This window comes from Podarcis liolepis (assembly GCF_965112155.1).
Source record: "Podarcis liolepis genome assembly, chromosome: 9".
In the NCBI taxonomy this organism is placed as follows: domain Eukaryota; kingdom Metazoa; phylum Chordata; class Lepidosauria; order Squamata; family Lacertidae; genus Podarcis; species Podarcis liolepis.
The window spans coordinates 69,247,329-69,268,288 of NC_139564.1; the positions used below are offsets into that span (position 1 = coordinate 69,247,329).

Below are 20,960 nucleotides of genomic sequence, written 5' to 3' on the forward strand. Positions count from 1 at the left end.
CGCTCATCTCGCTTTATTGGCCGAGGGAGCCAGCGTACAGCTTCTGGGTCATGTGGCCAGCATGACTAAGCCGCTTCTGGCGAACCAGAGCAGTGCACGGAAATGCCGTTTACCTTCCCGCCAGAGCGGTACCTATTTATCTACTTGCACTTCGATGTGCTTTCGAACTGCTAGGTGGGCAGGAGCAGGGACCGAGAAACGGGAGCTCACCCCGTCACGGGGATTCGAACCACCGACCTTCTGATCAGCAAGTCCTAGGCTCTGTGGTTTAACCCACAGTGCCACCTGCGTCCCTTATGAAAAGTAACCCCATCCTATTCAGGGTCCTATTCAGTTGTTGTTGTTGTTGTTATCCTGCCCGTCTGACTGGGTTGCCCCAGCCACTCAGGGCAGCTTCCAACATATATAAAAATATTATAAGACATCAAACCAGGCCCGTCTTACCCACTGAGGCTAGTGGCATGGGGCGCCAGGCTGCCAAGTTCTAGAAGGCATCAGGCAAGAATCTGGGGAACACGAGTGCTCTTAGTGAGCGAGGGTGCATGCGCTGCTCCTGCCAAATGTCTGCTCAGTTTTTCCCCTTTTAGCCTGCAGATGCCAAATTCTGCAGGGCGTCAGAAGGCTAAAATGGAAAAAACCGAGCCGACGCTTGGCAGGAGCAGTGCACGTGCCCTCGCTCACTTGGCGCAGGCCCGCTCGTTCGCTGTACTCCCTGCTGTGGCCACTGCGGCACAAAGCAGCCAGCTGAGTCAGGAGGCACTGCGTCCAGCCTCCACCTCTTCCCCGCTGGAGGAGCTGCCCTCCAGCTGCTGCCCGCCTCCTCCAGCCCTAAAAAAAGGTCAACTCTGGGAAAGCGGGAGGTGCCGGAGGGATCTTTGCACCATGGCGCCGGATATGCTTAAGACGGTCCTGCATTGAACATTAAAAAAAAAATTCCCTATACCAAGGCTGCCTTCATATGTCTTCTAAAGGTTGTATAGTTGCTTATCTCCTTGGCTTGGGGGGTCGCATAACTTCAAACCCTCCAACATTTCTCCAATGAAAATAGGGACGTCCTAAAGAAAAGTGAGGGACGCGGGTGACACTGTGGGTTAAACTACAGAGCCTAGGTTGGCGGTTTGAATCCCTGTGATGGGGTGAGCTCCCGTTGCTTGGTTCCTGCTCCTGCCAACCTAGCAGTTCGAAAGGACGCCAAAGTGCAAGTAGATAAATAAGTACCACTCCGGTGGGAAGGTAAACGGCGTTTCCTCCGTGCACTGCTCTGGTTTGCCAGAAGCGGCTTAGTCATGCTGGCCACATGACCCGGAACTTGTACAACAGCTCCCTCGGCCAATAAAGCGAGATGAGCGCCGCAACCCCAGAGTTGGTCACGACTGGACCTAATGGTCAGGGGTCCCTTTACCTTTAAAGAAAAGTGGGACATTCCGGGAATAAATCAGAAACCAGGATGGCTTTTGTAAATCTGGGATTGTCTCTGGAAAATAAGGACGTTGGAGGGTCTGCCATCCAGGACAGGCAACCAGCCAATCGCCCAGACACTTAAGCCGCTCACCTACAGTGCCCCCATCTTCCCAGGGTTCAGTTTGTTAGCCCTCATCTATTCCACATCTAAATACAGACAGTGTTCCAGACCATGGTCTGCCTCTCCTGACACAGATGTTAAAGAGAAATAGAAAAAGGGAATAGGGCCGGATACACAGTCCCCTGCTCTCTGGAAATGTTCCTGCAGTTAGGGATGAAGATGCTGCCCAACAATGCCTCCAGTACTCATCCCATAGAGCCAGTCAAGAAGACTGCTGCGCCCATGGCACCAAAAGCTGCCAGCAGATCAAGAAGCAGAACTGGAGGTGCACCCCCCACCCCACTCTTAATACAAGCCTTCCATCAGGGAGACTGAGGCTGATTCAGTTCCAAACCGCACCTGAAGCCAGGCAGATACAGATATTCCATTTCATCCAGGAACTCCTGCAACTGTTCTGCCGCCACTCTCTGTTCCCACACAGCGTAAGGCAGTTTCCTGCATTCCTATGGAATCCGTTGTGAATTGGCTATTATAGCTTATTATGCTTCATTATAGTGAAAAACGTTACAGGAGAATGTGTTTCATTCTCTTGATTAACAAGCCTCTATTTAAATCAATAGATATCATTTACCTGTGTTCTCGATCTTTTTAGTCTTACGCGGATTGACCATTTTCCCCTCTTGGCAGCAAGAGAGATTCTGTATACAATAACGCTTTAGTCCCAAAAGTTCTGAAAGAGAAGACATATTTCATAATTTTCAATTCACAGCATACGAGGAGTCTTGTTTTCTGAATAAGTATTGATCTGCAGTTTGCAGAATATGCCAAGCCTGAGAGCATTTCTTTTAATTAAAAGGCATAGGCTTGGATGTTGTTGGTAGACAGCAAGAGTGGCTTTGGTGCTTCAGTTTGACAGCTCTTTTTATTTGCTCTAGACTGGAATTAGACAAATGACAAATTTTCATGTGAGATATATGCATGACAAACTGCCTCACACAGTGGCATCCACAGAGGGGAAGCTAACCAGGGAATATGTTTTCTCCATGTGGTCTGGAGCGAGATCTTTGTAGTAAGTAGGGCTGGGCAATATCTGCTTTTGAACATCATGATATATCACCAGCTAAATATTGTGATATACTGATATATCCAATGTCTGAAATAAGGGTGAAAGTATGTAGAGGTGGAAGAATTGATGCTTTTGAATTATGGTGCTGGAGGAGACTCTTGAGAGTCCCATGGACTGCAAGAAGATCAAACCTATCCATTCTTAAGGAAATCAGCCCTGAGTGCTCACTGGAAGGACAGATCGTGAAGCTGAGGCTCCAATACTTGGGCCACCTCATGAGAAGAGAAGACTCCCTGGAAAAGACCCTGATGTTGGGAAAGATGGAGGGCACAAGGAGAAGGGGACGACAGAGGACGAGATGGTTGGATAGTGTTCTCGAAGCTACCAACATGAGTTTGACCAAACTGCGGGAGGCAGTGGAAGACAGGAGTACCTGGCGTGCTCTGGTCCATGGGGTCACGAAGAGTCGGACACGACTAAACAACAACAACAACAACATGTAGAGGTGAATAGTAGGGCTAGGTGATATCTGCTTTTCAACTTCCAGCTATACATCACAATATACCAAAATGCCACAATGTCTTAAATAAGGATGCAGTTATGTAGAGGCACTGGCTGGCTTCACAGTTTTCCCCGCATTGTGATTTTTGCATAGCACATGCACTATCATGATTCTCAATACAGTGGTACCTTGAGTTAGAAATGCCTCAGGTTATAAACACCTCAGGTTACAAACTCCGCTAACCTGGAAGAGTTACCTCGAGTTGAGAACTTTGCCCCAGGATGAGAACGGAAATCGTGTGTCGGCGGTGCAACGGGAGCAAGAGGCCCCATTAGCGAAAGCACACCTCTAGTTAAGAACAATTTCAGGTTAAGAATGGACCTCCAGAGCGAATTAGGTTCTTAACCCGCGGTACCACCAGGTCAAAAATTATGAACCCAGTATCATGATGTGGACTTGAAACTGGTTTTGGACAATATATCACTCAGCCCTAATACACATCATGATTCGTGATATATTGCCAGGTCAAAAACAATGAAACCGATATGATATGAACGATACACTGTATTGATATATCACCCAGCCCTAGTAGTCAGCATTGATGAAACAGAACTCGATCCCAATCAAGATGGACCTGGACTCAATTTCTCCAGCTGTGTTATGCCCAGCTCATTAACTTTGCCAATGGCGCAGTGACATCACCACACTCTCAACATTCTGAGTGCCTTGGGAGAAACGACCCCTGCCTTGATTTCCCAGACACTTCTGATGTAGCAACCTCACCGTTCCCTTGATTGTGGATACATAGCTTTAACTGTGTTGGCTAGGACTGCCTCAGCCACATCTGAAAGTTATGAATGTTGTGAATCCTGGAAGAGTGGTTAGCCTTGATCATGTGGTATTCACACCTTCCACAAGGTGAATAGACTGAACGTGTAGGGGAGGAGCAGTGTGTGTCTCTTCACTTGCCCATGTTGATGAGCCATGCAATATCTGCATTCCAGGAAGGTGCATGGATTGCCACATACACTGAAAGAGGCATGATCTGTGTTCCTTGGAGTCACAAGAGAGGGAAGGACACAAAGAATTGCTGCATACCGTTCCACCTCTAAATAAAGGTGAGGCAGAACTGCAGATAGTGTGGGGAGGCATCATTCTGTTGTCCTGCCTGTCCTTTGGGCAGCAGACATTTTGGAGAATGTATGGATAGGGTCATTATCATAGCCATAGCAAACGACAGGGGTGAGGGGAAGCCTATAGTTTTAGTTGGCAAACTCATCGCTTCCTCCCTTGCATTGCGTATACAAAGCCTCCAGATTTTGTAGTCCATATCAAGAGATGCCTTGCACAAACAGGCCGTGCTTATGTCTTCAGTGTGCAAAGGCCTAGTGAAGCCTTAGTCAGGTGTTTAGACAGTCTCTCTTTTCTATGACTGATGTTTCTTAAAGTTAACCAACAAACTAAAACTAGCACTGGGACAAGCAAAGGAGGATCGATATGGCTAACCTGACACAACAACCTGTACAAACAAGCCACACTGCTATTAAATGAACATACCCAAGCAAGCTCTGGACCCCGTAATCTCTCACAATATCAGTAAGTAAGTAAGTAAGTAAGTAAGTAAGTAAGTATATAAACCTACCCACACGATGCTGAAACAAACCACTACACTAACACTAGGCTTTTAATGTTTGATGCATTACTGTATTTTAATACAGTGGTACCTCTAGATATGAACGGGATCCGTTCCGGAGCCCTGTTCGCATCTAGAGGTAAACGTAACTAGTGACGGCATGTCTGCGCACACTTTTCGCCGCTTCTGCACATGCACGTGACATCATTTTGAGCGTCTGGGCAAGCGGCGAAACCTGGAAGTAACGCGCTCCATTACTTCCGGGTTGCCGAGGAGCACAACTCAAACGCGCTCAACTCAAACTGTATTTAACCCGAGGTATGACTGTATTTTGTTGGAAGCCGCTCAGAGTGGCTGGGAAAGCCCAGCCAGATGGGTGGGGTATAAATAATTTATTATTATTATTATTATTATTATTATTATTATTATTATTATTATTATTATCATTAGCAACAGAACAAAAGAACAATCCTCTCCTCTCTCCCGCAAATGTAAGATGTCTATGACAAAAGTGTTTTTCACTAAATGTAAAGGAACTGTGAAAAGGACTTTATGAATTGACAGTGAAGATGATGGTTGTTTTGTAACACAAAAAAATTCAATGGAAACAGCTATGACTGTTGGTTCAGTCTACATTTTGTTTCCACAGTTGTGCACTTGAGACAGCACATGGTTGCTTAGGGAAAAAACACTTTAGGTAGCTGTCTACATGCAAGCTCATCACTCACGGGGAAGAAAGAGCATGTGATCTGAGTGCATGTGAAGTCTCCATGTCCCCAGTTAATGATATGTGGGTGGTAGGTACATGCTCCTCCACTACTGAAAGAAGACAATCAACCATGGAAACATGTGAACCCATAATGTCCACAACTGTAGCAGCAAGCAAGGATGTCTGCAGCACTTTAATTTATTGCTAGTTAAACCCCTGAGCAGAAGAAAGCAAGAGAAGTCTAATAAACATGTGTGTTGAATTGCAACTGATGATTCCCCCCTCCCCGGTTTCCTTATTAAATATGCTGACTTGTTCATTGGAAATTGCTGTTTCCATGCTCACAAATCTTCTGTTTGTTTCCTCCTCGACAGTGGGCACTATAAAGGTGTCAGTTCGTGAACAATGCTTGCAAAATGCCACTCATAAGAAATCCCTAGTATTTACACTTAATCCTCTTTATTGATACTCGTATGTTTTAGTTTCTGTCTGTCTTCAACTGTAGCTGAGATTACCAGCCACCGAAAAACTCAAAATGTAAATCAGTCTTGACATTTTGAACCCACAGCAGTTTCAGACAGCTCACAATTTGTTCCACGGTGCAGTCTCCAAATGGCAGAGCAAACCCTGCGGCAAACAACATGGTCATGGGTCCAGTTCAGATGGTCTGCAAGCAACACTCATATTGTTGCCTGTGGATGGCTTACAAATGGTAGGAATCGCAGCGAGGTGCAGATTGCCTGACTCAAGTGTTTTCACATGGGGCCTGTATGTGGGGCTGTTGTGATTTGTGTGATTGCTTCAGGATTCCTCCCGCCCCCCACTATTATCACAAAACGGAAGCAGCCACACGTCAAGGGGGCATCTGAGCAGTTCCAAGTGTATAAACTAGGCCAGTGGTCACCACGATTCCACATTGATCCTCCATGTTGTTACTGTTGTTGTTGTTGTTTAGTCGTTTAGTCGTGTCCGACTCTTCGTGACCCCATGGACCAGAGCACGCCAGGCACTTCTGTCTTCCATTGCCTCCCGCAGTTTGGTCAAACTCATGCAGGTAGCTTCGAGAACACTGTCCAACCATCTCATCCTCTGTCTTCCCCTTCTCCTTGTGCCCTCAATCTTTCCCAACATCAGGGTCTTTTCCAGGGAGTCTTCTCTTCTCATGAGGTGGCCAAAGTCTTGGAGCCTCAGCTTCAGGATCTGTCCTTCCAGTGAGCACTCAGGGCTGATTTCCTTCAGAATGGATAGGTTTGATCTTCTTGCTGTCCATGGGACTCTCAAGAGTCCTCCAGCACCATAATTCAAAAGCATCAATTCCTCGGCTATCAGCCTTCTTTATGGTCCAGCTCTCACTTCCATACATCACTACTGGGAAAACCGTAGCTTTAACTATATGGACCTTTGTTGGCAAGGTGATGTCTCTGCTTTTTAAGATGCTGTCTAGGTTTGTCATTGTCTGTGGAGTTTTCTTGTTGTTACTGTAAAAGTGTTCTTTTCAATCTAGCATCTGAAGTGCAAAAGAAAAGAAGGAAATAAGATTTCATTTGCTTGTATGAGTTTTTAATTAAAGTGGTACCTTGGTTCTCAAACTTAATCCGTTCCAGGAGTCTGTTCAACTCCTGAAACTATTCAAAAACCAAAGGGCAGCTTCCGATTGGCTGCAGGAGCTTCCTGCACTCAAGCGGAAGCCGCGTCTGACGTTAGGCTTCCGAAAAACGTTCACAAACTGGAACACTTCCTTCAGGGTTTGCGGCGTTCGGGAGCTGATTTGTTCTGGAGCCAAGCTGTTCCATCACCAAGGTACCACTGTATTAGGAAAAAGTCTGTCAATGATAGGAAGAGAAGGAAAATGAGCAGAGCGTTGTTTTATTGTAAAAGATATGGGATATATGTTGAATGTTGCAGAGTACTACGTTGATAGTTTGTTTTAATAGTATTTTAAATGGCATCCTGTTTTTTGCATTTTAGTATTGTATGAGTGGCAGTAACCTTCAAATGAGCACGGAAAGGTTTGGATTTGGGTCAGACTAAAGATCCACTAGGGGACGCGGGAGGCGCTGTGGGTTAAACTACAGAGCCTAGGACTTACCGATCAGAAGGTTGGTGGTTTGAATCCCCGCGACGGGGTGAGCTCCCATTGCTCCTGCTCCTGCCCACCTAGCAGTTCGAAAGCACGTCACAGTGCAAATAGATAAATAGGTACCACTCCGGCAGGAAGGTAAACGGCATTTCCATGCGCTGCTCTGGTTCGCCAGAAGCAGCTGAGTCATGCTGGCCACATGACCTGGAAGCTGTACGCTGGCTCCCCCAGACAATAAAGCAGGATGAGCGCCGCTACCCCAGAGCCAGCCACGACTGGACCTAATGGTCAGGGGTCCCTTTACCTTTAAAGATCCACTTAGTCCCTCATTTTGTTTCCAACCATGAACAGAGAGAAGCTCTGGAAAGTTCAGCAGAGGGAATGAAGACCACAGTCCTTTCCTCTCATTTGTCCCCGACAACTGCTATTCAGACGTATGCGGCAAAAACGTAGGTTGCATTTAGTTATCTTGTCTGTCCCTTAAGATCAGCTAAGGAGAATCTTCACCAAGTCTGTGGATCTCTGAGGTGCAGTTATCGTTATGTGGAGCACGGCATTCTCAGTGATGGTGTCCAAACCCTGAAACATCTTGAGAGGCTAATTTATCTTCCTCTCTCCCAGTCTTCCGAGAGAAGATTGGTGAAGGGCATTTTGTTTAGATGAGCCTTCAGCTTAGATTAATTTGTATGCCTCCAATATTAATATTTTTAAAGGATTCTGCTGCTTTATGCTTATGCCAGTGTTCCTCTTGTTCTTGCTTTCGATAATTTTGTGATACTGTTTGATGCTGTTTCAGTGTTTTTGATTTTGAGGGTATTCTACTTCGGTAGGGTGGGAGTGTGTATTTGCCCTGAAGAAGTCTACTTGCCGTCCCCTGCTGCAACTAGGTTGTAGGCACCATAATTGCAATGATTGAAATCATATTCCTTTCCTGTTTAGTCCTGCCCCCATTTCTCTTCCATTGTCTCCTCTGTAGACTTCCAGACTGTAAACCTCTTGAAGCAGCAGTCTCCCTTCTCCTTCTTTTGTAAAGCACCATGTACATGGAAGGTGGTATATAAATGAATAAAGCATTTTCTATTATGACCAATAGCCATTGGTAGATCTAACCTCCATTAATTTAATTATTAAAAAGTTATCTAAGCTAGTGGGCATGCCTAGCAACCATAAGGTAAAGGTAAACGAACCCCTGACCATTAGGTCCAGTCGTGGCCGACTCTGGGGTTGCAGCGCTCATCTTGCTTTATTGGCCAAGGGAGCCGGCGTACAGCTTCCGGGTCATGTGGCCAGCATGACTAAGCCACTTCTGGTGAACCAAAGCAGCACACGGAAACACCATTTACCTTCCCACCAGAGCGGTACCTATTTATCTACTTGCACTTTGACGTGCTTTCGAACTGCTAGGTTGGCAGGAGCTGGGACCGAGCAACGGGAGCTCACCCCATCGCGGGGATTCGAACCGCTGACCTTCTGATCGGCAAGTCCTTGGCTCTGTGGTTTAACCCACAGTGCCACCCGTGTCCCTTTAGCAACCATAGCCAAGCCAAATTTATAAGTTCTTCCTCCTCTGATAACAACAAGTACTGCTGGTTATATATCCTGTTCTTCTTCAGAACATCCTCCTGCCCCATCAGCTAATATAGGAAGTATAAAATATAATTTGTCTCTGCTGGCCAATGGCAAGGTCTTTGCTCTTCCCCACCTGCTCCCAACTGTAGGGTGGTGACCCACTGATGGAGTTGTCTATCAAGGTTCCAGTCCACCAGAAGAGGGACAAGAGATAAAGGGTGCCAGAACTGGGAAGTAAAACATATGCAGAAATGGAAAATATATGGTCTAATCAGGCTAGCCTGGAGACTACTGTTTGTGGCATTAGAAGCAGAAAGCAAGGGATTAATGGCAAACCTTCGAAAATGCCACTGGTCAGTGGGAGAGAAGAATATATTTCAATAAAAGAACTGAATGAGCTGTCAGTGTGATGTGAAGCCCCAGTAAATTGATGTCATAACATTCCAAGAATGAAAAGACCTTGTGGGGAGTGAGTGTCCCGTGGTATCAAAGCTAACACAGAGATCAAGGAAAGAAAAGTATGCAGAGGAGACCCGGCAAGAAAGAGATGGGTGCCGTAGAAGACAAGACAAATGATGTACTCTGCTATATACCTGAAATGGTTCTTTCAGCTGTTGTGACCACCCATGGCGGTTAATTAATTAGACGACCTTCCTGATACAGTGATTAATGGCATAATGGGTGTAAATAGATCTATGCTAATTAATAATGTGACTGTCACCAAAGTACTTGGGCACCGTAGGAACTGTGAATAAGGTTTGCTTCATATGCGACAGTTCTCCTTTGTAGATACACTATCTCCTATCTGGAGTGCATGTTGTTGCTGTTAAAGTGCTTTGGGGTTCTTGCCTCTTAATTCAGATATATGATATATCTAGGGCTGGGTTTGCACCAGCAGTTTCCATACAACCTGCTTCTCATACATACATGAAGAGAACATGGTTTAATCACTGTATATTGAGCTGTCCTCAAAGACAACATGAAAACCACAGTTAGTACAGAATGCAGCTGCCAGAATTTTAGATAGGACTAGTAGTTGGGAACCCATCACACAGATGCTGAAAGAGGTTCACTGGCTTCCTTTCTACTTCTGAGCTCATTTCAAGGTACTGGTGCAAGTATCTGAATGAACATCTGCTCCCAACCTGACCTGCTCATATTCTGAGGCCATCTGCTGATTCTCTTCTCTGAGCAGAGGTGAGGCAGGGGCTGACCAGAGGGAGGACATTTTTAGCAGTTGCTCCTTGTTTGTGGAACATTTTCCCCAAGGAAGTTCACGTGATGCCTTCACTGCTACCTTTTTTTTGCTGCCAGGCAAATCATTTTGTATTCACCCAGGCCTTTCAAATATTTTTAGTTTAGCTGTTTTAGGCTGGAATCCAGTACAGTATACACTTGCATTGAACCTAATAGGACTTCTGTACTGCACATCTAGAAGGGACGCAGGTGGTGCTGTGGGTTAAACCACAGAGCCTAGGATTTGCTGATCAGAAGTTTGAATCCCCACGACGGGGTGAGCTCCTGTTGCTCGGTCCCTGCTCCTGCCATCCTAGCAGTTCGAAAGCATGTCAAAGTGCAAGTAGATAAATAGGTACCGCTCTGGCGGGAAGGTAAACGGCATTTTCGTGCAATGCTCTGGTTCGCCAGAAGCGGCTTATTCATGCTGGCCACATGACCCGGAAGCTATACGCCGGCTCCCTCTGCCAATAAAGCAAGATGAGCGCTGCAACCGCAGAGTCGGCCATGATTGGACCTAATGGTCAGGGGCCCCCTTTACCTTACTGCACATCTGTTGATTTGTGAGATTTGCTCCCTTTAGTATTACTTTGTATGGAGCTATTATGTCATTGTTTGTGTTTCTTTTAATATTGTAGGTTGCTCTGAAATCTTATGAAAGGCAATCTAGAAATTAACAAAAATAAATAGTGTGCACCACATCCTGTGACCTTTCCCTGTCTGCACTCAGCTTTTTAGTTTTCGTGAACTTTATCAAAGAGGTGCAAGTTTGTTGTGCAGATTGAATTTTACGTAGTACCATTGCCCTGCCCCGTCTTAGTCACACACAAACACACACACTAACAATGGCATGTATACATGTGGTTTACCATTTCTTCACCATTATATGACTAATTTTCCTCACAAAAAATGAACTTGGGTTCGGGAATGATCCTAGAAACTTGTTATCAGGCCACTTTGAAATTCTTTCCTCCTCCTCCATAATCATCATCATCAACAACAACAACATACTGCATATATTCTTTGAGGTGCTGTGTGGATATGGACGCGCTATTGCAATAATTCAGCATTTGGCATTAAAAAAAGAAAGAAAACCCGAAGCATGAAATACCGAGAGGAAGAAACATATGTGTTTGGGAAATGCATGAAGATTATTTTGGGCCAATGAGGGAGAGAAAAAATGAAATGAAATGTGACAAGGTTATTTGAGCAGCTTCAGCCTAGGAATCCAGCCTCAGAAACCTTGTCTGCGCATCCAATTTAACAGTAGTTTAACACCCTTTGGTGTCTGTGGTGTTCACACTAAATTGAAGGAAGGAGTGTGTATTCTATCCCCTAAAGGAGTGTGCACTCTTACCCCTATAGAGCCACGGACACTTCTCCTCCATAAGCCCTATACAAGTAATAATAATAATAATAATAAATTTTATTTATATCCCGCCCTCCCCAGCCGAAGCCGGGCTCAGGGCGGCTAACAACACTAAAATAGTGCAGCATTATAAAACATCATAAGAATTAATTAAAATCAAAATTGATGGCAACCATAAACTAAAGTATTGTAAAGATTGCCAAAGGAGGGAGTCAGGCTGTGCCCTAACCAAAGGCCTGGTGGAACAGCTCTGTCTTGCAGGCCCTGCGGAAAGATGTCAAGTCCTGGAGAGCCCTTGTCTCTTGTGACAGAGCGTTCCACCAGGTTGGAGCCGCAGTCGAAAAAGCCCTGGCTCTAGTTGAGGCCAGCCTAACCTCTCTGAGGCCTGGGACCTTCAAGATGTTTTTATTTGAGGACCGTAAGTTCCTCTGTGGGGCATACCAGGAGAGGCGGTCCCGTAGATACGAGGGTCCTAGGCCGTGTAGGGCTTTGAAGGTTAAAACCAGCACCTTAAACCTGATCCTGTACTCCACCGGGAGCCAGTGCAGCTGGTATAGCACCGGATGAATGTGATCCCGCAGCGAAGACCCCGTAAGGAGTCTCGCTGCGGCATTCTGCACCCGCTGGAGTTTCTGGGTCAGTCTCAAGGGCAGCCCCACGTAGAGCGAGTTACAATAATCCAGTCTGGAGGTGACCGTCGCGTGGATCACAGTGGCTAGGTCAGGGCGAGAGAGGTAAGGAGCCAACTGCTTAGCTTGGCGGAGATGAAAAAATGCCGCCTTTGTTATAGCTGCAATCTGCGCCTCCATGGAGAGGGAGGTATCGAAGATTACACCCAAACTCTTAACGGACGGTGCTGGCACTAATTGCACCCCCGCAAGAGATGGGAGTTGCCCCCTCAATCCCATATCGTCCCGTCCCAGCCAGAGGACCTCTGTCTTCGAAGGATTTAACTTCAACCGGCTCCCACGTAACCATCCAGCCACAGCTTCCAAGCATCTGATCAGCGTGTCTGGGGCCGAGTCAGGATGGCCATCCATCAGCAGATAGAGTTGGGTGTCATCAGCATACTGATGGCAGCCCAGCCCAAAACTTCGGACAAGCTGGGCGAGGGGGCGCATGAAGATGTTAAAAAGCATCGGGGAGAGAACCGCACCCTGAGGCACTCCACACACCAAGGAGTGGCGGGATGACAGTTCCCCCCCAAGCGCCACCCTCTGTCCCCGACCAGAGAGAAACGAGCGCAGCCATTGAAGGACTGTGCCCTGGATCCCCACGTCGGCGAGGCGGTGGTCCAGAAGTTCATGATCAACCATGTCGAAAGCTGCTGACAGATCTAGAAGAATCAGCAGCCCCGACCCGCCTCGATCCAGCTGTCTACGAAGATCATCTGTTAGGGCGACCAGAGCCGTCTCGGTCCCATGACCAGCGCGGAAGCCGGACTGGAATGGATACAGAGCCGATGTTTCATCCAGAAACCTACCAAGCTGTTCAGCAACCGCTCTCTCAATCACCTTACCCAGGAATGGAAGATTCGAAACTGGGCGGTAATTGGATAGATCTAAGGGATCTAATGATGTTTTCTTTAAGAGCGGACGCACCACTGCCTCCTTCAGTTCCCCTGGGAATGTCCCGGTGCCAAGGGACAAATTGATGATATTCCCCAGGGGGGCCCGCACCTCGTCTGGACACGCTCTAATCAGCCAAGACGGGCACGGGTCGAGAGGACAAGTGGTGGGCTTTCCAGCTCGGAGGAGTCTGTCCACATCGGCTGGGGATATCCGGTCAAAGTGGTCCAATACTGGACCCGAGGACAGTCGAGGGGCCTCCAGTTCCTTTATTGTATCCAAATTGGCAGGGAGGTCATGGCGGAGCGACAGGACCTTCTCCGCAAAAAAGCTCGCAAATGCCTCACAGCTGTGTGTCGAATTGTTATTTAAATTTGGCTGTCCTTCGAGGGACGTTAAAGACCGAATTATACTAAATAATTGTGCCGGGCGAGAGCTAGCGGATGCAATGGAGGCCGAGAAGTAGGACTTCTTAGCGGCCTTCACTGCCATCTCGTAGGTTTTCATAAAAACCCTATAAGATGTTCTTGAGGCTCCGTCACGGGCACCCCGCCATACTCGCTCTAGCCGTCTGAGGTCCCGCTTCATTTTCCGGAGCTCCTCAGTAAACCAGGGAGCCCGGTTTCTGCGGGGTCGCAGAGGGCGCTTAGGTGCGATCTCATTGATGGCTGCCAGGAGCTGGGTATTCCAGCCCTCAACAAGCTCAGTCAATGAGTCGCCAGGGGGAGAAAGGTCCCGCAAGGCTTGACGGAATCTATCAGGGTCCATCAGCCTCCGCGGGCGAGCCCAAATCGGCTCACCACCTAAGCAGGGTGGGGGTGGAACGTCAATCCTGGCTTTCAGAGCGTAGTGATCAGACCATGGCACCTTCATCGAAGGAAACATGATCACATCTATACCAACGCCAAAGATCAGATCCAGCGTGTGGCCTGCTTGATGTGTGGCGCCCGAAACAAACTGGGAGAGCCCTAGTGTCGCCATGGAAGACACCAGGTCCAGAGCCTGTGAGGAGGGAGTGGCATCGGCATGGATGTTGAAGTCCCCCAATACCACTAGGTTAGGGAACTCCAAGGCCCAGCCGGCCACCGCCTCCAGCAGGCCTGACAGGGTGGCTGCTGGTGCGCTAGGTGGCCGGTACACCAGCCAGACAGCCAAGCTCACCTCGGAGCCCCACACTAGGCCAACACATTCAATGCCGGGGATCGATGGCGGTGGTAGAGCCCTGAAAGAACAATCTTCCCGGATTAATAGTGCCACCCCTCCCCCCCCGGCCCACAGTCCGTGACTGGTGGAGGACGGAAAAACCCGGGGGCGCCATCTCTCGTAAGGTAACAGTATCCCCTTCGCGCACCCAGGTCTCCGTCACACAAGCCAGGTCGACCCCCTGCGAGATGATGAAATCTCGCAGGGTGGCGGTTTTGTTGCCTATAGACCTGGCATTGCACAACACCAGTGACGGAGGTGAGTAATCCTTGCTCACCCTACCCTCGTCTCTTGGGATGGGGCGCAGATTGGAAGGGGTATGAGCATATCCGTATCTCGATCCCCTTCGCCTATGACATCTGCCCCCACCGCCATACCTCCCTCGCCCCTCCACAGTAGGAATCCCAAGCCTCATACTCGCCTCCATTTACAAAATATAAAAGCAAACAAACAAACAAAGAAACAATTACCCCAAAACAAAACCAATCCCCACCCCACTCAACAACCATCCCAACCCAAAATAAGACAAAACAAAATAAAAATACATGGATAAAAAACCACCGTTTGTGGTGATACAACAAAGTAATAAATAAAAACACTTTTAAAACACTTTAAAAAATATAAAACGTTTAAACATTTGCTGCCGCAGCAGCAGTGTCCTTACAGTTGTGGCGGTGGTGAGTATGGGGGCCGCCCCCAGGCCCAAGGTGGAGAATGGGCTTGCAGGGGGAGCGGTCCTCCCCAAGACTCACTGGCAGAAGAACAGCAGCGATGTCCCGAGGCCTCCTTGGAGCCTTGTGTGCTGAGGTGGAGTATGGGGCCCGCCCCCAGGCCCAAGGTGGAGAATGGGCTTGCAGGGGGAGCGGTCCTCCCCAAGACTCACTGGCAGAAGAACAGCAGCGATGTCCCGAGGCCTCCTTGGAGCCTTGTGTGCTGAGGTGGAGTATGGGGCCCGCCCCCAGGCCCAAGGTGGAGAATGGGCTTGCAGGGGGAGCGGTCCTCCCCAAGACTCACCGGCAAAGCGGCAGCAGCGATGTCCCGAGGCCTCCTTGGAGCCTTATATGCTGAGGTGGAGTATGGGGCCCGCCCCCAGGCCCAAGGTGGAGAATGGGCTTGCAGGGGGAGCGGTCCTCCCCAAGACTCACCGGCAAAGCGGCAGCAGCGATACAGTGGTACAGTGGTACCTCGGGTTACAGACGCTTCAGGCTACAAATGCTTGAGGTTCCGCTAACCCAGAAATAGTACCTCAGGTTAAGAACATTGCTTCAGGATGAGAACAGAAATCGTGCTCCGGTGGCGCAGCAGCAGCGGGAGGCCCCATTAGCTAAAGTGGTGCTTCAGGTTAAGAACAGTTTAAGATTAAGAACGGACCTCCAGAACGAATTAAGTTCCTATCCCAAGGTACCACTGTACCACAAGCCATCTGTGTGAATGTATCTCCTCTGCCTGAAGATCACCTGGGCAGCACGGCACTATTCCGGCTTTGTGCTCCACAAACAGAGGGAAGTTTGAACTAGCCCCATTCTCCCAGAGATAAGAGACCTTTGTATTTTTAAATTAGAATAGTCTGTTTCCAGGGCAAAACTTAGCTAAGAGTCTTCCTCTTACCCCCCCCCCCCGAAAAAAAATGGGAGAAAATGAGTTGAATAGTTGGTGCAGCATGGCAGCAGTGTGCAATTTAACTGAGGATGTTGGGAAATCTTGCCCACGGCTTGGAAATAATGAGCTCCTGACGTGTTTTCTAATCAAAGTATCGGCATGGAGTCACCATGTTTAGCAAACGTCCTATCATCAAGGAAGCAGTACATCAAAAGTTCACTGTGGATATTATTTTTCTGTGCCTCACCTTTACATTATAGGTGCCTTCCTTAGCACCTCTTCCTTCTTATAATAGTTTAAAGCCCCCCCCCCAAGAAACCAGTAGATGTGTGTGAACAGCGTCCGTTATCACATTTGTTCCAGCTTCAGTGAACCAAGAACCACGCCTGTCGTCCTCAGTTATCTTTGTACGCAGCACTGTTTTGAGCAGAGGTTTAATACACAAAAGATTGTTTCCCCCAAGATTTAGGTACCTCATAAATCAAGCTGACAAGTCACGTGGCCAGGTTTCCTCTTCTGTTTTGTCTATGGTATGCAGACAGATTATACAGTAGCGTCCTCAATGGCTTATTGTCTAATAATGTCAGAGGGCTGTGTTCTTCACAGCTACCTAGGCAATTCTCTGCCTAAATATTTCGCGTGTGCATGGGTGACAAATAGTAAAGACACATTTCTGCTGCTTATTTCTGCACCTTTGAGTTTGCTGCGAAAGCAGAGGAGGCTTAAAACCATCACATTTTGGGGGGAGGGGGCTTTCCTTTGTAGGAGTATCAGGACACACAGTGATTCCCACACATTGATCTGCTCCATCTTAACATGTTGTGACGATGCTTTCTTAAACGATGCCTAGGACCCTCGTACCTATGGGACCGCCTCTCCCGGTATGCCCCACAGAGAGCCTCAAGGTCTATAAATAGCAACACCCTAGTGGTCCCGGGCCCTAAGGAAGTTAGATTAGCTTCAACCAGAGCCAGGGCCTTTTCAACAGTGGCCCCGGCCTGGTGGAATGCTCTGCCTCATGAGACCAGGGCCCTGCAGGATCTGATTCCTTTCCACAGGGCCTGTAAGACAGAGTTGTTCCACCTGGCCTTTGGCTTGGAGCCAATTTGATTCCCTCCCCCTCTTTCTTTTTTCTTTTCCTTTCTCCTCCTGTGATGAGGCTACATTTTAATATTTAATGTTTCAATATTTTAATGTTGTATTTTAATTTTGTTTTTTTAAGTTGTATTCATTCAACTTGTTTTTATTATTGCTTGTTAGCCACCCTGAGCCTGGCCTTGGCTGGGGAGGGCGGGGTATAAATAAAAATTATTATTATTATTAATTATTATTATTATTATTAGTGTGAAATTATCAAGATGCACAATTATATTTCCAAGAACATAGAAAATCAGGTCATTTATTATTATTATTATTTTAAAAATCATCATACACAGTCAATTTGGACAAACAGTTTCAAACCAGTGGTAGGAAGAAACAGGATAATGCTCTACCAGATAACACTTGCTGTGTGCGTAAAACTGCAGTGTGTTGTTGTTGTTTAGTCGTGTCCAACCCTTCGTGACCCCATGGACCAGAGCATGTCAGGCACTCCTGTCTTCCACTGCCTCCTGCAGTTTGGCCAAACTCATTCTGGTAACTTCGAGAACACTGTCCAACCATCTCGTCCTCTGCCGTCCCCTTCTCCTTGTGCCCTCCATCTTTCCCAACACCAGGGTCTTTTCCAGGGAGTCTTCTCTTCTCATGAGGTGGCCAAAGTATTGGAGCCTCAGCTTCAGGATCTGTCCTTCCAGTGAGCACTCAGGGCTGATTTCCTTAAGAATGGATAGGTTTGATCTTCTTGCAGTCCATGGGACTCTCAAGAGTCTCCTCCAGCACCATAATTCAAAAGCATCAATTCTTCGGCCATCAGCCTTCTTTATGGTCCAGCTCTCACTTCCATACATCACTACTGGGAAAACCATAGCTTTAATGATACGGGCCTTTGTTGTCAAGGTGATGTCTCTGTTTTTTAAGATGCTGTCTAGGTTCTGTGGTGTATGGGGCATAACTCATACTGTTGACAGGATACGTAAAGTTTTGGGAACTAGCATATGGTTCAGGCCTACATATATATTATGCAAATTTCCATTGTGAACTTTTATAACGTTTCTTTTCATAGCGTTTCATAGCGGGGTTTTTTATAGCTGTATAGATCCAGCTCTAAGCTTCAGAGGTGTCTGGTCAATACCGGGATTTGTGGGTGTATGCAGGGCCCCTTGAGTTCTGTGGATTTGAATGAAATCTATAAACATGGTTTCTTCCCTTTTTTTCCATATCAGCAATCTACGTTGATGGCGTCCAACTGAAAGGCTACTTTGTGTGGTCCCTTTTGGACAACTTTGAGTGGACTTGCGGATACAGATCTCGCTTTGGACTCTTCCATGTGGACTTCGAAAATCCGGCTCTCCCTCGAGCTCCTTACAAATCGGCCATTGAATACGCCAAAGTTATTGCCAACAATGGACTGATGAAATCACATGGTTGACGACTGTCTGTTAATACCAAACGTTGGCCACTTACAAGAGAGGCACATGCCGTGAAATTGTCAAAAATAAACCAAGCTGAATTTTGATTTTCAATAACTATTTCTCAAAAAGCAGAAGCAGAAATCAGAGCAATAACTATGCAGAAAGGGGAAGTGAACCTATAACATTTTAAAGCTTGAATTTAAATTAAATAAATACAAAATAAATGCAAATAAAATAAATAAATACATGTGCTGGTCCGGGGGGGGGGGTGTTACCGTGCGGCGTGGTCCGTGTCCGGTCTGAGGCTGAAGCGGGGTCCAAGGCAGGGAGTCTGGCGTGGTCAGGAACTCTGGCAGAAAGCAGGACATGGTGCCGGCAGGAACAGGTAACCAACGACGTTGCTCCCGCAACCTGGGACTGGGCTGACTGGGCTTTATCTCCTCTGAGGCATAGGGCGGTCCCGGCCCACAGGTGACTCACCTCTCCTGGCCTGGAAGTGAGCACTCCTCCTGCAGGAACTTAGTTCCCTCCGCCTCTCTGCCCTGAGCCTCTGCAGCTCCGGAGAGGCTGGAGGGTTACTGGACCCAGAGGCAACATCACCTTCCCCTGACAGGGCTGGAAGAGGAGCACCTGCAGGCAACGGGTCCTCCATCACCTCTGGAGCCAGAGCGGATTCAGCTGGTGTCTGCTCCTGAGGATCCGGCACAGGTGAGGGCCCTTCAGATTCAAGCCCCTGCCCCGGCTCAGCCGTCCCTGGAGGCGGGGACTCCTGTGCAGGCTGGGATTCCTCAGTTTCAGCCTCTGAATCAGATTCCCAGGCCATCACAATACAACATATTAATATTTTCTGTAATGTTTAAAATACTTTTGACTTAAGGGATTCAGAGAGTGATGTCATATATTATACAGCACCAAATGTTGGGTTGCTATCAAGTGGGCACATGTCTGGGAGTCGCAGCCAAAGTAGCTGCATTAGAAACAAACACAAATGAGCTACTCTTTCCTCTCTCCTATCTCAATGAATGGGATAGTTTGATGCTTATTCATTTTCTTGGCCATCTGTTTGTCTGACATAGAGGAAGCACATTTGGTGGACTGTTCAGTATCTGTCTACTTATACACAGCCAGATTCCTGAAGAGCACACTTTTTCAGAACTACAGAATTACTGTATGTATTTGTCTGTTATAGGTTCTGGTACTAAGATAAGCTAACTAAAGCTTTACCAATGAAACATCCTATTAAGTGGTCTGCATTTTCCTGAATGGAGAGAGCTTCCTGGCCTCTTGCACTGGGCAGAAATTCAATAGGCAAAAGCAAGCAACTTGTCCATATAAATTAAACGGGTGCTATATGAAGAGAACTCTTTAAAAAACAAATCTTTGCTCAAGTTAGGGGTTGGGGGGGAATTGGATTTAGTTTAAATTTAAAGGCAAACCTACTTAATTAATATTTTCTGAAACAGTACATGAACCGAAACAACCATCCTTTGAAATTCGCACAACTTTGAATTTTGCGGTACAGTTCTCCAGCCTAATAATAATAATAATAATAATAATAATAATAATAATAATTTATTCATATGCCACCTTTTTTCCTGATGAGACTAAAGGCAGTTTACAGATTAAAATTCAACTAAATATTGATAGAATTAAAACCATATACATATATAAAATCTGTTTTATAAATCAGTTTAAACAAATTATGTACACAAAAATGCATAGATTAGTGAAAATACCTTAGAAAAATGTGTATATTAGGAGAAATTTTCACTAAAATACTGGTGAGTTTTCGTAAGGATTTTTTTAAAAAAAGAAATCGCAAACTGCGCTGGAATTGTGGAGAACTGAATTGAACTGGAAAAGTGAGAAACTGAGAAAACCCAAAATGTACAGATTAACTCGTTCCTAATCCCAAAGGATCCAGTTTTAATGCCTGCCTCCCCCAAAAATGAATTCTGTGAGCTATAAAATGCAATTTTGCAGAATTTCTTGAATTTACATAATCTGTTTTGCAGATTAAAACACACACACACATTTTGCATCTTACTGTGATTTCATTGACTATGCCTAGGGGCAAGGAGGCATGTGGAACACTGAAACCTCAGCCCAACTGCTGCTAGCAAAAATTCGGATTTCTGAGATTTCAGCACCCGGTCCCAAGCATATTTTTTGCCAGGCGCAAGGGCTGGAAACATGCCGGAGTTGAAAAAAGCAAGCAAGCAAGCAAGCAGAGGTTCTTAGCAAGCTGACTTCTGCACTGCTTTCCCTGCGCTCCCGCAGGAAGACAGAATACATACCTCCCTGACAATGCCACATTAAATAGTTAAGAATCGGAAGGTGCGAGAAGCATATGTTTGCCTCTAAGGAATAAGGTAGAGAAAAGGAACAAACCGG

At 46.8% G+C, this 20,960-nt stretch overlaps 1 protein-coding gene across 7 annotated transcripts in view; it reads left to right on the forward strand.

The window, feature by feature from the left end:
* LOC310686635 (cytosolic beta-glucosidase-like) overlaps nt 1-18,813 on the forward strand; it is a 113,929-nt gene extending 95,116 nt beyond the window's left edge. For 4 of the 7 annotated variants that reach the window (XM_083460540.1, XM_083460542.1, XM_083460543.1 and 1 more), the window contains exon 6: nt 18,378-18,813. In XM_083460540.1, coding sequence (XP_083316666.1) covers nt 18,378-18,583 — 206 coding nt within the window. In that variant the 3' untranslated portion in view covers nt 18,584-18,813. Of the gene's footprint in view, nt 1-4,580; nt 4,699-18,377 lie in introns of all 7 variants that reach the window. The other 3 variants (XR_014516009.1, XR_014516010.1, XR_014516011.1) reach the window with 3 other exon arrangements.
* Nucleotides 18,814-20,960: the final 2,147 nt, after the last annotated feature.